Here is a 13,578-nt window from a genome sequence, read left to right as displayed (position 1 = left end):
TTAAAAGAAATGGGACGCTATGAAAAACATCCAATTTCTGACATGACTGGGACACTTAATGTCTGTCTGATCACCTTTCCTGATTTACTCTGATGTGGGTCTGAGGTGTGGGAAGATTTGATTGGAATAAGGTTTGCTCCCAAGCTGTAATTTTGTGTGTTCACAATTTAACATCATACTTGTGGCTGATTCAGTGCTTCTGTGGTCTGTGATGAAGCTACTACTCACACCCACATAAATAGCCGAAGGAGGTTTGTCATCTGGGCCCAAAGTACAGCCAGTATTATAAAGAAGAAGAATTTTCTTAGGTGGCTGAAATGTGCCAGCTTCAGCATCTTGGTCTTCTACAGGTGAGTGGAGGTAGGAAGTGCGCTGTAAAGGCTTGTAAAATACGCTGAAAATGATCACTGAATGAGCCCTGATCACACCCAACGGATGCTGATTACAATCGGCATGATTGTGGCCCCATATCACCATGCTGCACCGTTGATGGGGCAGAGCGGATCTCCAACAAGCAGCCCGAGGCATGTGTGGACACGTGTGCACCTGGTACTGCTGGCCTGCCAGAGAGCTGGAGGGTTCTCATGGCTGTGTGCAAGACATGGGACTTGTGAAAGCGGGCAAGCAGGGAGCAGTGTCTAAACAGCAACAGAAGAACCAGAGGTGACTGTTTTCAGCATGAGGCATGGTGGCTTGTTTTTGCCCATTCCCTTGTCTTTTCAATAAAATGTTTCCCTTGTTTCCCTACCCTTGGTGTCCATGATTTCCATTACCCCTCGGTCGTGACCACAGTTTACATGAACGCTGCCTAAAAAGGGTTCCCTCCTCTTTTATTTTCTAGGTGCTACTTATTTTGTGCTGCTTTGTTTTTTTAATAAGTTAATCATTTTTTCCAGGGATCTCACCATAATTTTAATTAATATAGAATAAATTTCATTCTCTGTCAACATGGTAAATTGACAGTGAAAGATTTGTTTAAAATGCAGCACTTGTTCAAAGTATATGGTAGAATCTTTTATTCTATTTTTCACTCTTTTACATTTCATTCTTTGACAATATATCTTACTGTATCTTACTTTGCACATGCTACTATAAAACACATAGCTACTTTGACAAGAAACGGGTGGTTTTAAGAAACCGAACATATTATCTTCTAGTCTAAAGCTGCCTGTATTTGACGTGTGCCAGGGGAATTCAGTGGCTCAGGGACCCCAGGGTGATGGTGGTAGGCAGTAACCTTAACAGCAGTCTGATCAGGTGTGTTGAGGCTGGATTTCTTTGAATGCTGTCAGCAAATCACATGTTACCTGTCCACCCACCCAAAAAAGCTGTACAGTAATAAAGTCTAGAGACCATAGATTATTTCCATTAAGAAACCACCTTTCAACAATAGTCATTTTACCTGCCCATTCAATTTGTGCTACTTCATACTGGCACTAAACAAAAACACGATCATGTGCTCTCAGGAACCAATTGTGACTGAGTGCATCTCTGCTCCATGTTATTTTCAAAGCTGATGTTCACTGGTGCACAAACAGAAGTAAAAAGTCACAGGTCATCACACTTGTCACCAATTCCAGTGGAACTAAGGCCATTAGGCGACAGCGGTGATTCTTCCACTGACCTGTATTTTTCAAAATGTCACCCTAACAAAGGATGGGTGTAGAATTTCAGACCCTGCATGAGACTGCATGTTCATCAAGTCTGATGAAGGTTTAATAATCTGTTGTGCCTTGTCATTTCATGGACATCTCCTTCCATCATGACCTGACATGAGAAGGAAATCTCTCTTAATGGATTCGGCAGTACATAGTTCTTCACTCTTCATCAAGGTTCTGATGACCTGTTGACACTTTTCTTTCAGAACTTGGCAATTTTTGTTAAGAAAACGCAGTTAGAAAAGTGTGAGTGCAGAAGCTTTTAATGCCCTGATCCCATGATTGCAAGAGTCAAGGGCCTGGATCGATGGAGCAGTGAATAAGAGGGTGCTGATGGTTTGGCATATGGAGGCTTAAAAAAGAACAGTGACACCCACGTGTACAGTCTTGCACAATAAAACACACACACACACAGAAACACACACATATATACACAATAGATACATTTGAACCTACGCATGGTTGTAGATATATGCATATTTTATTTCATCAACACAAACACACTGGAATACATCCCTTTAACCCCAGAGGTTGAAACAAAATAAAATCTATGTTGATATATCTATGAGAAAAGGTCATCCTGCAGCCCTGGGTGGGTCAGGCATGGGACAGACAGGGTCAAGTTCAATGAATTCAAATAAAATATACACAAGATAAAGGCAGAGTCACCCTGGAGCAGTTCAGGGTTAACTGTCTTGCTCAGGGACATCATGTTTTAGTCGATATCTTAACAAGTTCGTTACACATGGTGACTCGGTTTTATTTGCTTTTTATTTGTTTGTGTTTTAGTTGCTTGCTCAAAGCACAATCCTAATAATAAATATAGAAAACTGCACTTTTTAAATGTTTAGGCCTGCACTTGGTCTGTGTTGTCAATAGTTACTGACTAATCCTGGTGAAAAACAGGTAATGCAAAAATACACAGTTATGGAAGTAATCAGAAACACATACAGAAACTCCATGCACACATACATGGGGACAGTGCCGTTATCATACCTGTCGACGCAGGTCTCTGGTCTTCTTGGTCATCTTGTCGATGGCGGAGTTGAGAGGATCGCCTTTCTCTTTCCGCCCAGTCTGTGAGGGGTAAAGGAGGGTAGAGTGTTACGAGAGCAGCTGTTTTTACTTTTCCAGTAGCACTAAAACACACAAACAGAATCGGACAAATCATGTAAAACAAGAAGTGATGTCTTGCCATTCAGGCATGAGATTTATGGGAACAGGTTGATGTGGAGACTTTTGTTTTCCTGGAAAAACCGCCCAGCGTTCCTTTAAGTGCCTTCCAATGTAAAAACAGCAGGGCAGCAATAATTGACTGCACAGAGCTGAGTCAAAGGAGGGATGACAGAGAAAAGGTGGAGGGAGGGTGGGGGGTGAGGCGAGTGTGACACACGAGTGACAGAGCGCACGCTGAGCGGCAGAGCGGACGTGGGCAATGACTGACCGATTCTGGGGAGGGGGGTAGAAGAAGAAAGACAGTGTAGTGCATGAGAGAGTTTGCAGGACGGAACAACCTCCTTAGATGTTAGCATCCAGTTTATTATGAGGCTTATTGCATCTTATGCAGTACCGCTGGTCTGCAGAAACCTGATTTAGGAAAGATACAACAAAAAAACAAACAGTCTACCCATAATTCTTCAGTGCCTATTCAGCACGGCTTCTAATGCATAAAGGTGTTTTCACAAAAGAAAGGTAATGACGTAGTGCTCAGCATGATGGCGGGAGGATAAATGGCAGTGAGGAGTCTCCTGATTCCTGTTTTTGGGCTTGTTTGCTGGCATTGTCATTTCAACATTTTAACAAACTGAAAGCGTGCTGTCTGAGTGGCGCATCATCAGCCACCACTGACACGCAGGCGCCTCTTGTTAGAGCGCGATTAAGAGACAGCAGTGGAAGCCTGCTCTCCCTTAGGTCCTCTCCCTGAGACAGCCCACAGCTGGCTGCTGTGACAAGTGTCAGCACACTGTGCAGAGAGCAGCACACATATGCAAGCACACACACACTGTCTTATCCCATAAATTGTGTTTTCTGTCGTATCCCATAAATTGTGCCTCTCTCTGAATAGTATGCTCAGTTTCTATCTCTGCCATCCTCAAACACACCAACACACACATGCAAAAGTTTCCCACTCAAAGTCTCACAGAGTGAAAAACAAACACACACACACAAACACTCCTTTTTCTCTCTGTCAAATACACTCACAGCAGGGATCAGTGTGGCAGCAGGAAAGATGTTTAAGCTGGCATGACACTCTGCAATGTTCTTCCATACAGTAGAGCACATGACCCCAGTGAGAGAGCAGCCAGTGAATGAGGCAGCCATGGGAACACCACACGCTGGCAAGCCAAAGGTCTCTGTGTGGCCGAGAGACTCATAATTAGCTCCTGCTCTGTTCATTTCTTAGAGGGCCCTTCAAGAAGACACACCTTCAGCCGAAATAACAAAAATAAAGGTAATTGTTTACTTATATTGAGAATTACTAATCACATTATTTCAATTATTCCAAAAGACCCACTTCTGCTTCACACAGACTCTCCACTGGCGTCCCTCAGGGCTCAGTACTCGGTCCTCCCCTTTTCTCCCTCTACATGAGAGCATTTGGTGAGGTCACTTCCTCAAATGGGTTATCCTACCACTGCTATGCCGACGACCCACAGCTCATCTTCTCTTTTCCTGTCTCAGATGTACATGCTGCATTAAAGATATCTGCATGTCTAACTGACATTTCATAATCATTCCAGCAGTTTCTTCAACCTTGGAGACAACCAACTCTACTTCTCAAATCACATCACCAATCTTTCCTGCTCATGTAGATTCCTTCTCTATAATATCAGACGGATCCATCCTTCTATATCAACAGAGGCCACCCAGATACTCATTCAGTCCCTACTAGGGGTGTTGAAATTAATCGTATAGTTAATGCATCGTGATGCAGACATGGACAATATTGCATTGATGCAGTGCAGAACATAATCGATGATGTTGCTTGATTATTTTCTGGGGGCGGTATAACAATTCTCGTTAAAAAGTAGTGCTGGTACTGATGGTGGCTGCCTGATCTGAATGCAGCGCTGCTCCACGTAGGAGTTTCACGCTGTGTGGTGCAGCACCCGGTGGCCTCGTTCTCACACCGCAGTCATATGTTGAACTTTAAACTTTGACAGCTGTGTGCCATGATGTATTTTTGCTCAAGCAAAAGAATCAGTGTTCTTTCTGCCACTTCCACGAAGCAGGAATGGAGAAAAAGCTGATCTTTCTCTGAGTGTCCAGAGATCTGAAACACGACATTATCGTCTTACCCAGAGTTTAGAAAACCACACATATTTTTTGGGCTGAGCCCCAGGGTGCACGCAGCGTATTCAGTCTGAAAGCAGCTTTAGATTACCTCTAATGAACAGAAAGTCTGCATTTAGTCTGCAATCACCTGACGTTACAGACGTTTGTACCAGGCATTTTTCTGCCGTTTGTGGCGTCAGGGGACTGTGGACTGAACAGACATTTTTCTGCTCATTGTAGCAAATCAAAGTGTCCACACAGGCGTACAAGACCTTAACTCTTGTATTTCAAAATATCATGTGACCATGTAGAAAATTTATGGACTGCATTGTGATGCATCGATTTCGAGGCATTGAAAATCAAAATCGAATCGAAGCATGAGACCAGTGAAGATTCACACCACTAGTCCTTAGTGATCTCACGACTGGATTACTGTAACTGTGACCTTGCAGGTCTACCTCTGAATGCCATCCGGCCTCTACAACTAATACAGAATGCAGCAGCAACACTGGTTTTCAACCTTCCCAAATTCTCTCACACCACCCCACTGCTATGTTCCCTCCACTAGCTCCCAGTAGCTGCCCGCATCAGATTCAAAATTCTGATTCTGGTCTACAAAGCCAAACATGGGGTAGCACCCCATGAACTTCCCCTCAAGTTCAGAACAGCACAGTCACTGAGTATTTTCAAATGGCAGGTTAAGATCTTCCTCTTTAGAGAATACTTAGACTAACTTGTAATTGTTGTAGTCTGACTTATGCAAGATAAACTACAACAGAGTGAATACAATGATTGTATTCATGGTTTTAGTCCTAGTAAACTGATTAGAGCTGATTACTTAATTGATGGTAACATGAAAGCACATCGTAAGATGCTCTGGATAAAGCCAAATGCCATAAATGTAAATGTGAATATCAATGGAAGTGATGTCAGGGGTCACGAGAAGAAATACAGCCAGACAAAAACAGAAATAACAACGCAAGATGATATCGGAGTGATAAAACCACTTGCTGTTCAGCTTTGTCATTATTACCAATATTGCTGTCTCCTTGGTTTGCCACCATCTAATGAATTGCTTTTGGCAGTCCTGCATCAGACAATACACATTTACTATTACTAACTAATTGTAAATAATAAAAAAAAAGTTAATCTTTGTAATAAACCAGTAATAATTGAAAGTTGAAAGGGGAGAAAAAAACAGCTGTAGAGAAGCGAGGTATTAACAGCAGCGGACACTGAGCCGTCTGGACATGCAGATGGTGGGTCGTATATAAGCACTTTTTAAAGAGCTTTTACAAACATGTTTACTTGTGCTGAATATTAGAGCTGGCCATAATACTTAATGCTCTTTGGGAGGGCTTAAAAATATGTTGTTGTTTATTCAGAAGCAGGCCGATATGAGGCATTATTTTAACTGATGGATTCATTAATGCCAGTGTCGCAGTGAGTCCATGGGCAGCCTGACCACAGAAATAAATCAACAGATTGCGGAGGATGATGATATTCAGTCAAAGTAATATGAACATACAAAATTAATTGCTTGGTTGCTGAGCAACTGTCCCCCTCCCACAGTTCTGCAGGGTGGTAGGTTTCTCACTGACATTATTATCCTCAGAGACAAAGCAGACTCTTGCTCCAGTAAAAGCAATTTAAGCATATGCCTGTTGTCAGGACAAGTCGCTGGGAGAGGACTAGAGCACTTCATTGTTTTTCTCTAAGTTGTCTTGCAAGGATCTGTTCAGCTAAGTCAAAGAAATGTCCAGTCTCAGATTTGTCCAGGCTGGGTTAACCTACAGAGATTTGTTTACATTTATTTACATGTATGGCATTTGTCAGGCACCCTTAACCATAGCGACTTACAATCAGTGGTACAGGGACAGTTAACCTGGAGACACTCAGAGTTAATATTATTGCTCAGGGACACAATGGAAGTCTGTGGGGTTTGAACTTGTGACTTTGTGCAGTCTTCTGGTTCACAGGCGACTACCAATGCTGAGAGGTCACCTAGTAATGCTGTGAGCCCCGCCCCCTAACGTCACATATGTAAATATATGTATACAAATGTATACGTTTGCTAGTTCCTATTATAATAAATGTGACTTGGCCAAGTTTATAATTAAACTTTGCCTGTTTTCAAACCATTTATTCAATAGTCACCGTATTTTGCCTTATGGAAACTATATTCAATGCTCATGACATTTGAAATAAATGTCAGCCAAATTAAAGACATTCTGTTAAAAGATGCTTAAAGACAGAACGTTTACTTGACTGAAAATTTTACATTGGATACATTTACTTTAACCCAAGTACACAGCTTGAGTGCTCTGTCCACCACTGTTACCAATATGTGTATCTTCTGAATTTGTAAGGATAATTGACAGCACTAATATCTGCAATCAAGACAATGTTGGCATTGGGGAGTATGTCCATGCAGCTGGAATAAAAGCCTCTGCTACAGGTATCACCACTTAGAAGCACCACTGTAATCAAGGCAAACGTGCATGCTTTTATCTCCCCATAAACATATGGCCATAAAGCAAATTTTATACTGTTTACAGTCTGTTTACAGACATTTCACTTTTGAGCATTTTGTGACGTTGAAGATTGTAGATTCTTGTCCTTTCTGACCTGTCACGGTGTGGGCGTTAACTATCTGTCACTCCCTGTGCATTTGTCACCCCAGAGTCATAAACCTTATTTTTTCCTGTTAGTCTGTAAATTGCTTTTATTCAAAATATAAGAACGGGTGTGGGGGGATGGAAGTAAGTGAAATGACCCCCAAGAATTCTTTAAACTGCATCAAATGTCCAGCTCATACCATACATTGTTCGGACTATAGCAGCATTGGGGATAGATGTGTGGGGTATAAAGCACCACCACCCACACACTCACACACATACACACACACAGAGCATCTATAGCAAAACACTGACCACACTACCAATATAACACAACCCTGAATGTTTTATTGGATCACACTTCAAGAAGGGCTTTAAACAGACACATGAACAATGTTCCACAATGTTTTAGGTAATTGCTGCACGTTCTCTTCTTTAACATTAACTTTAACACGTTATTGATAGAAGGAGATATAAAATGGAGGGCCAGTCCTCTAAAGATAAGCATCCTAGGGCAACAGCTCTATATTTAACACAGCAACAAGGCAGCCATGGCTCAAACCTGTGTGTTTGTGTGTGTGGACGCACTCTGTATTAATCGCTGTTTGCTCTGCTCGTCGTGCTCTAGGGCTTGGGAAGGGGAGGGCTCGGGAAAGAAAGGAGCGAGAAAGAAGGAGGGCTGAGGAGGGAGGAAGGCTGCAGCACAGGATATGACACCATTACTCATCCCTGGTCCTGGAGTGCCAAATGCTAATGTGTCATTTACGCAGCATGGGGGAGACCTGCCCTAACAGGCAGCATATACAAACACAAAGAAAGGATGATGTCTTTAAAAAAAGCAAAAGGACACTCGTCAAGGCTGCTGATGGCAGAAGATGCTACACCCTGGGTCGTGGTGAGAAAGGCCTTTATGTTGAGATCTAACGGACGGGGTCATCATGTCATCTTCGTCAACAGCATAATTGCCACTCCTCCTGTCTAACCCTTCACACTGTGACAGTGATTATTTTTCCTGTCAGTCTGAATAAAGCCATCCATTAATAACCTCATGCTTTATTTCCCACTCCGATTGCCTGAGAGGTAACTCACAAGGTGGCTTTGGGGTGACATGCTCCATTGTACAGACTGGATCACATACTCAACCTCATCACAATGGCCAAATATCCACCCGGAAATTCTCCAGGCAAGAATCCTTGCAGCTCACTCCATGCAATTCCTTTGCTTAGTCATCCCAGCATACATGCAGTGATGGATAGCGTGTGCACATCATTGTTATGAATAAGCCTGTCTTTATGAGGTGATGCAGAATGATGTGGCAGTGTCCATGTGAATTTGGATCTTGCAATATTAATTATTAAGCATTAGTCAAAATTGTCTGACTGATGGTCTTAAAGCTTGTAGGGAACAGTAATCAGAGATCTTCAAATGCTGGAATCAAGAACAGCTTAAATTTGTTAAAAACCTAAACAAATGAGTGGATTAAACTAATTTATTGTGCACTTTTGCTGACATGTTGTGGGTTCACTCATGCTCTTATAGGGAAGGTGTCAATGCAGATCAATAAAAAGTGACTGTGAGCGATTATCATTATCGTATCATGGATTGTTTCTGTTGTAAAGGGAGTGTAATTTTGATGACGCCTCCATCCACAGGACATGAAAGGCTAATGATAAATAGGACAATTACATAAATACTCTGACATGCACTTTGGCTATTTGAACATCTATGGGCAAACCTTTTATAGAGTGTCTCCACCACACCACATCACATCTTCAAAGGTGAACATCAAAACCACTATGAGAACAGATCCTTCACATCCTATTTTAATGAAACTCTTGAAGACTTATCTATTCAAAGAACACATCCACTCCTAAACGTAACCTTATACCACTTTCTTCCACTTTTAAAATCATGCACAATTCATGTTCTAAGCAAATTCCCATTATCCTTCATCTGTAAGTCACTTTGGATAAAAGTGTCTGCTAGATGAACATAATATAACCTGTAATGCAATCTTATATGAGTGTAGGAGTAATACCATGTTGGAAGGAACACCAAAAACTACAGGCCACAATCACATCAGACAGATTCAGGAGGACGCAAGAAGCAAGGGGATGATAAAGGGCTAGAAGATTGAAGTGAAGAAAAGGATGAGAACATACAAGTACCAGAGAGTAGGCGGAGGCGGGAAGCACTTGAGGCAAGTAAAAGAATGACTGGCTTTGGCAACAATGAAGAGAGAGTCTTTTCTTTTAAGCCCTCACAAAGCATCCATCTCCCTTTTAGATCAATGTGTTAAATGATATCAATTCCGGCCCCAAGTCAATTCAATTAGGGAACGTGGAGCACAACAATTACTGGCCGGGATAGTGGCTCTGACACCGCTGAAGATACCATTTGCACCAGAGAGTGAGAGAGAGAGAGAAACAAGGCACACCACGTTAAGTTTACATTCAATAATGGGGAGCCAGATGCTAATTAAGATAAGTTGAGCTGTAGTGGTGTAATTCCCAGCAAGAGTCAATTTGACGGGTTCTTGTTAAACAACACCAAAGTAGATGCAGGAGGCCTATCATATTCTGATTACAAGATTGAGGGGAAAATGCTCTGGTTTGAGCGAATGAATGCTTCAGACAGAGAAAGAAGGTACACACTCTCAAAGGGGAAAAAAAAACAAACTGTGCATTTTTCCTACAGAAAGGATGATTAGATTTTTTGTTGTTGTCTGTGTCTCTGGACAAAGGTGGTGAAGGAACATTCACAAAAGAAAAAGTGCCACTTTTCCTCCGAGGCTGGTTTTATTTATTTACCTTTGAAATGGGAACAAAATACAATAGGCTAAAAAAATCTAAGCAATTAAATTAATTGCTGGAGGTGGACAAAATTCCCAGTCATCAGCCAATCATTACTAGCCATTATTCAAAAAAGAACCATAGAATCAGGTGAATCTCTGCAATTCAGGCCCTTAGACTAATCTCTGAAAGTGCAATTAGTTCCTCAAAAATGAAATTAAATGTGATGCCTCATTAGCAATAATTAGTCTCTAAAAACCTCACACAGCAAAAGTCACAAGCCTTTTGAAATTAGGCCTGAAAAAAGTCTCACTTTTTCTCCTCTTCAGTGTAATCAGAGGAAGCAGCTTTTTTCCTGTAAAAATTCCTGCATGTTGTTTTCCGTAAGAAAAATTCACTTTGCTACTCCTGAAAGTAATTTAATTACATTACTTTACCCCAACACTTCAGTCAAGGATTCATCAGTCCTTGTTCCTCTCCCTTCATTCTCCCTGCTCTTGACATAGGTGCAGCCTAATAGCGTTTTTGTCTCAACCAAAGCAATCTGTGCTATGTGCATGGGTTCAGTAACTCTCATTGCAGGCTGCATTTTCAGATAGCAGGCGTGGATTGGATAAGGCTGATATGAGACTGGTGACAAAGAAAGGCAGCACAATTGTCCTTTAAAGTGCCGTCGAGGTTGAATCAGTGTGGGGGTGGGCTCAGGCATGGAGTACAAAAGGTGTACTGCAATTCTGTGGAGTAGTGAGATAAAAATAAACAAGTAAATCAATAAAAAGCTCCATAATTAAACCATACAAGTGTGCATCTAATGTCTATGCATTGGAATCACCCACATGGGCAATAAAGTAAACCTATAAGGGTAGTTAAATTCTCCTGCTGTGGGGTTTCACACAAGCATTGTGAAATGGAGCAGAGAAGAAATGGGGCACTCTTTAGTATTTACGAGGACACTTAGGCGAGAGTGGAGGAGATGGGGCAACCATCTGTTTCTGTACGAGAGAAGCGAGAAAGAAAGGCGAGGGGGATGAATTAGAAAGGAGGAACCATGTCCCCATCGCAACTGTCATCTCTGAGGCCTTGCTGCTAGAAAGCATGTGCCGGCATCCACTTCTGCTCCATCACTGACAGAAAAGGATGCATTTGAAATCTGCCTTTAAGGCAACGTGTGTGTTCCTCCCAGCAACTTAGGAGGATGTTTTAATTTCCATGAAACCACATGGTGGTTGGGCATATGATACCATTATCACTGCACTCAAATGAGCACATGCTTGGAAAGCGCGTATTAGCATGTTCATTAGTGGCAAAGCTAATAAGCTTCCTTAGCAGCACCAGATCTGAGCACTAACTGCAACGGAGAAAATCAACCAAACAAACGACACAGGCGGTTTTCAAAATAACATCAAAGGGCAATCTGAATGAAGAATGGAAAATAATATATAATTCATTGTTACACATAAACAGCATTAGCTGAGTATTTACTCTATCTGTATTCCCGTTATCAGTTGTACTACAATAACTGGGCCACATAATAAGCTAAAAGCAAATGGAATCCATAAGGGGCTTAGAGAAAGGAAATAAGTTTATAAAGCTCTTCCGTTTTTGTCTTTAACCGTCTTATCCCTGATAGCAAATTTCCGTTGACTCTGTGATGGATGAATTCATTTTTGATGTCTTCCGGGGAACACACAGCCTACCTCTTATCGGTCAACATGCTGTTTGATACACACATCCATACTGGTTGAAACTGAAAAAATTCATCAAATAAAGTGAAATGTAAAATACTGAAATGTATATATAGAATGTCATGGAAAAGAAGGACAGAAAAAGACATTAAGAAGACGACATATGGAGAAGGGGAAGAAGGGTTATCAGGCAAACACACATTTGAAGAGGGGGTAGAAGGGTTATCAGGCAAAAAAAAATGCAGCGGAGATGACAACAGACCTGCCTGACAACTGCCTAGGCAAAAAGGCTAGTGGCTGGAGAAACACAACAAACCTGGTTAGGATGGAGAGGAAAGGGCAAAGTAATGAGAGAATTGGAGAAAATGAGGTATAATGATGGGTCTGTGTGTGTGTGTGTGTGTGTGTGTGTGTGTGGGTGGGTTGCGTCTACAGGGAAAGGTAAAGAAGCCGTAGGTACAGTTTATGGAAAGTGGAGATACACACATGCCCAATCATTACACTAAAGCAACAGCTATTTTTGGCCTAAACAGAGAGCAGAGTGAGGTCAGTGACATGACTGCTACAGTAAATTCACACACAATATGCATCTGCACACACACACCACACACACACACACACACACACCAAACATAAATACACACTTCCATAGTGCAAGCCCAAAAACCTACATACTGTACACCACTGACTTCCTTCTCCCTAAAGCAGATTAAAGATACAAAGATTAAGCACACACACAATAACAGTACCCCTCAAGGCAGAAACAAACATTATCATTTTCAGTTTCTTTCTCCCTGTAACTGAGCTAACAGGGTAAGACCTGCAGCTTGGTCCTATTTTGCCAGAGGCCCATGGCAGTGTGACAGCTTGAACATGCCCAGTGCTAAAGAGAACACACACACATCAGAATTACTATATGTATAGTGTGCATCCACATAAATTAAATGTAGCTTTTGTCATTCATGCATGCTCATTCTGAAATGTGACTGACTGATGTGTCTGAACGTGCCCTAAGACAAAAAACAATCTCAAAGTGCCGCCATACACCCAACACAGAAAAAATATATATCTGACTGAACATGTCCTGCACATAGCCTAAGTGTAAAATTTCCTGTCACTGTCTGACAGCAGGTCCAAGAGTCTCATCAACTCGCCTCACTCCCACGGGAGCCACGCTGCACTTTGTCTCCTTAAGAAATGGCCCTCCACATGCGACTTAATCCTACATCACCATATTTTTCACTTTCATTTATTCTCATTCCATCGCTCATCACTTACAAATGAGCAAGAATGTCCTGTAGCACTATAGCATAGAGGAGTTTCCATCTGTGGCCCCAGGGGCTTATGGGATAGATCAATGGCACTGAAGAGATTCTATCTGTTGCCCCAAGGGCTTATGGGATAGATCTGTCCCCTCGCTCCTTCAACAAATTACTTAGACACCTCTATTTAGTTCAGAGTCGTCCCTGTCCACTGCTGGGGTGAGAACTCATACTTACACACTCACAGAAAATTGAGGTCAGACATTACACATCTAACTTTACCTCTA

The 13,578-nt window shown here is 41.9% G+C and overlaps 1 protein-coding gene across 2 annotated transcripts in view; it reads right to left on the bottom strand.

Annotated features, from left to right (window-relative positions):
- ctnna2 (catenin (cadherin-associated protein), alpha 2) overlaps nt 1–13,578 on the bottom strand; it is a 331,524-nt gene that overhangs the window by 58,431 nt on the left and 259,515 nt on the right. For both annotated transcript variants that reach the window (XM_028975730.1, XM_028975731.1), the window contains one exon: nt 2,655–2,735. In XM_028975730.1, the coding sequence (XP_028831563.1) occupies nt 2,655–2,735 (81 nt within the window). The remainder of the gene's footprint in view (nt 1–2,654; nt 2,736–13,578) is intronic.

The sequence above is a fragment of the Denticeps clupeoides genome, chromosome 4 (assembly GCF_900700375.1).
Source record: "Denticeps clupeoides chromosome 4, fDenClu1.1, whole genome shotgun sequence".
Classification (NCBI taxonomy): domain Eukaryota; kingdom Metazoa; phylum Chordata; class Actinopteri; order Clupeiformes; family Denticipitidae; genus Denticeps; species Denticeps clupeoides.
This window is presented reverse-complemented; position numbering and strand designations above follow the sequence as displayed.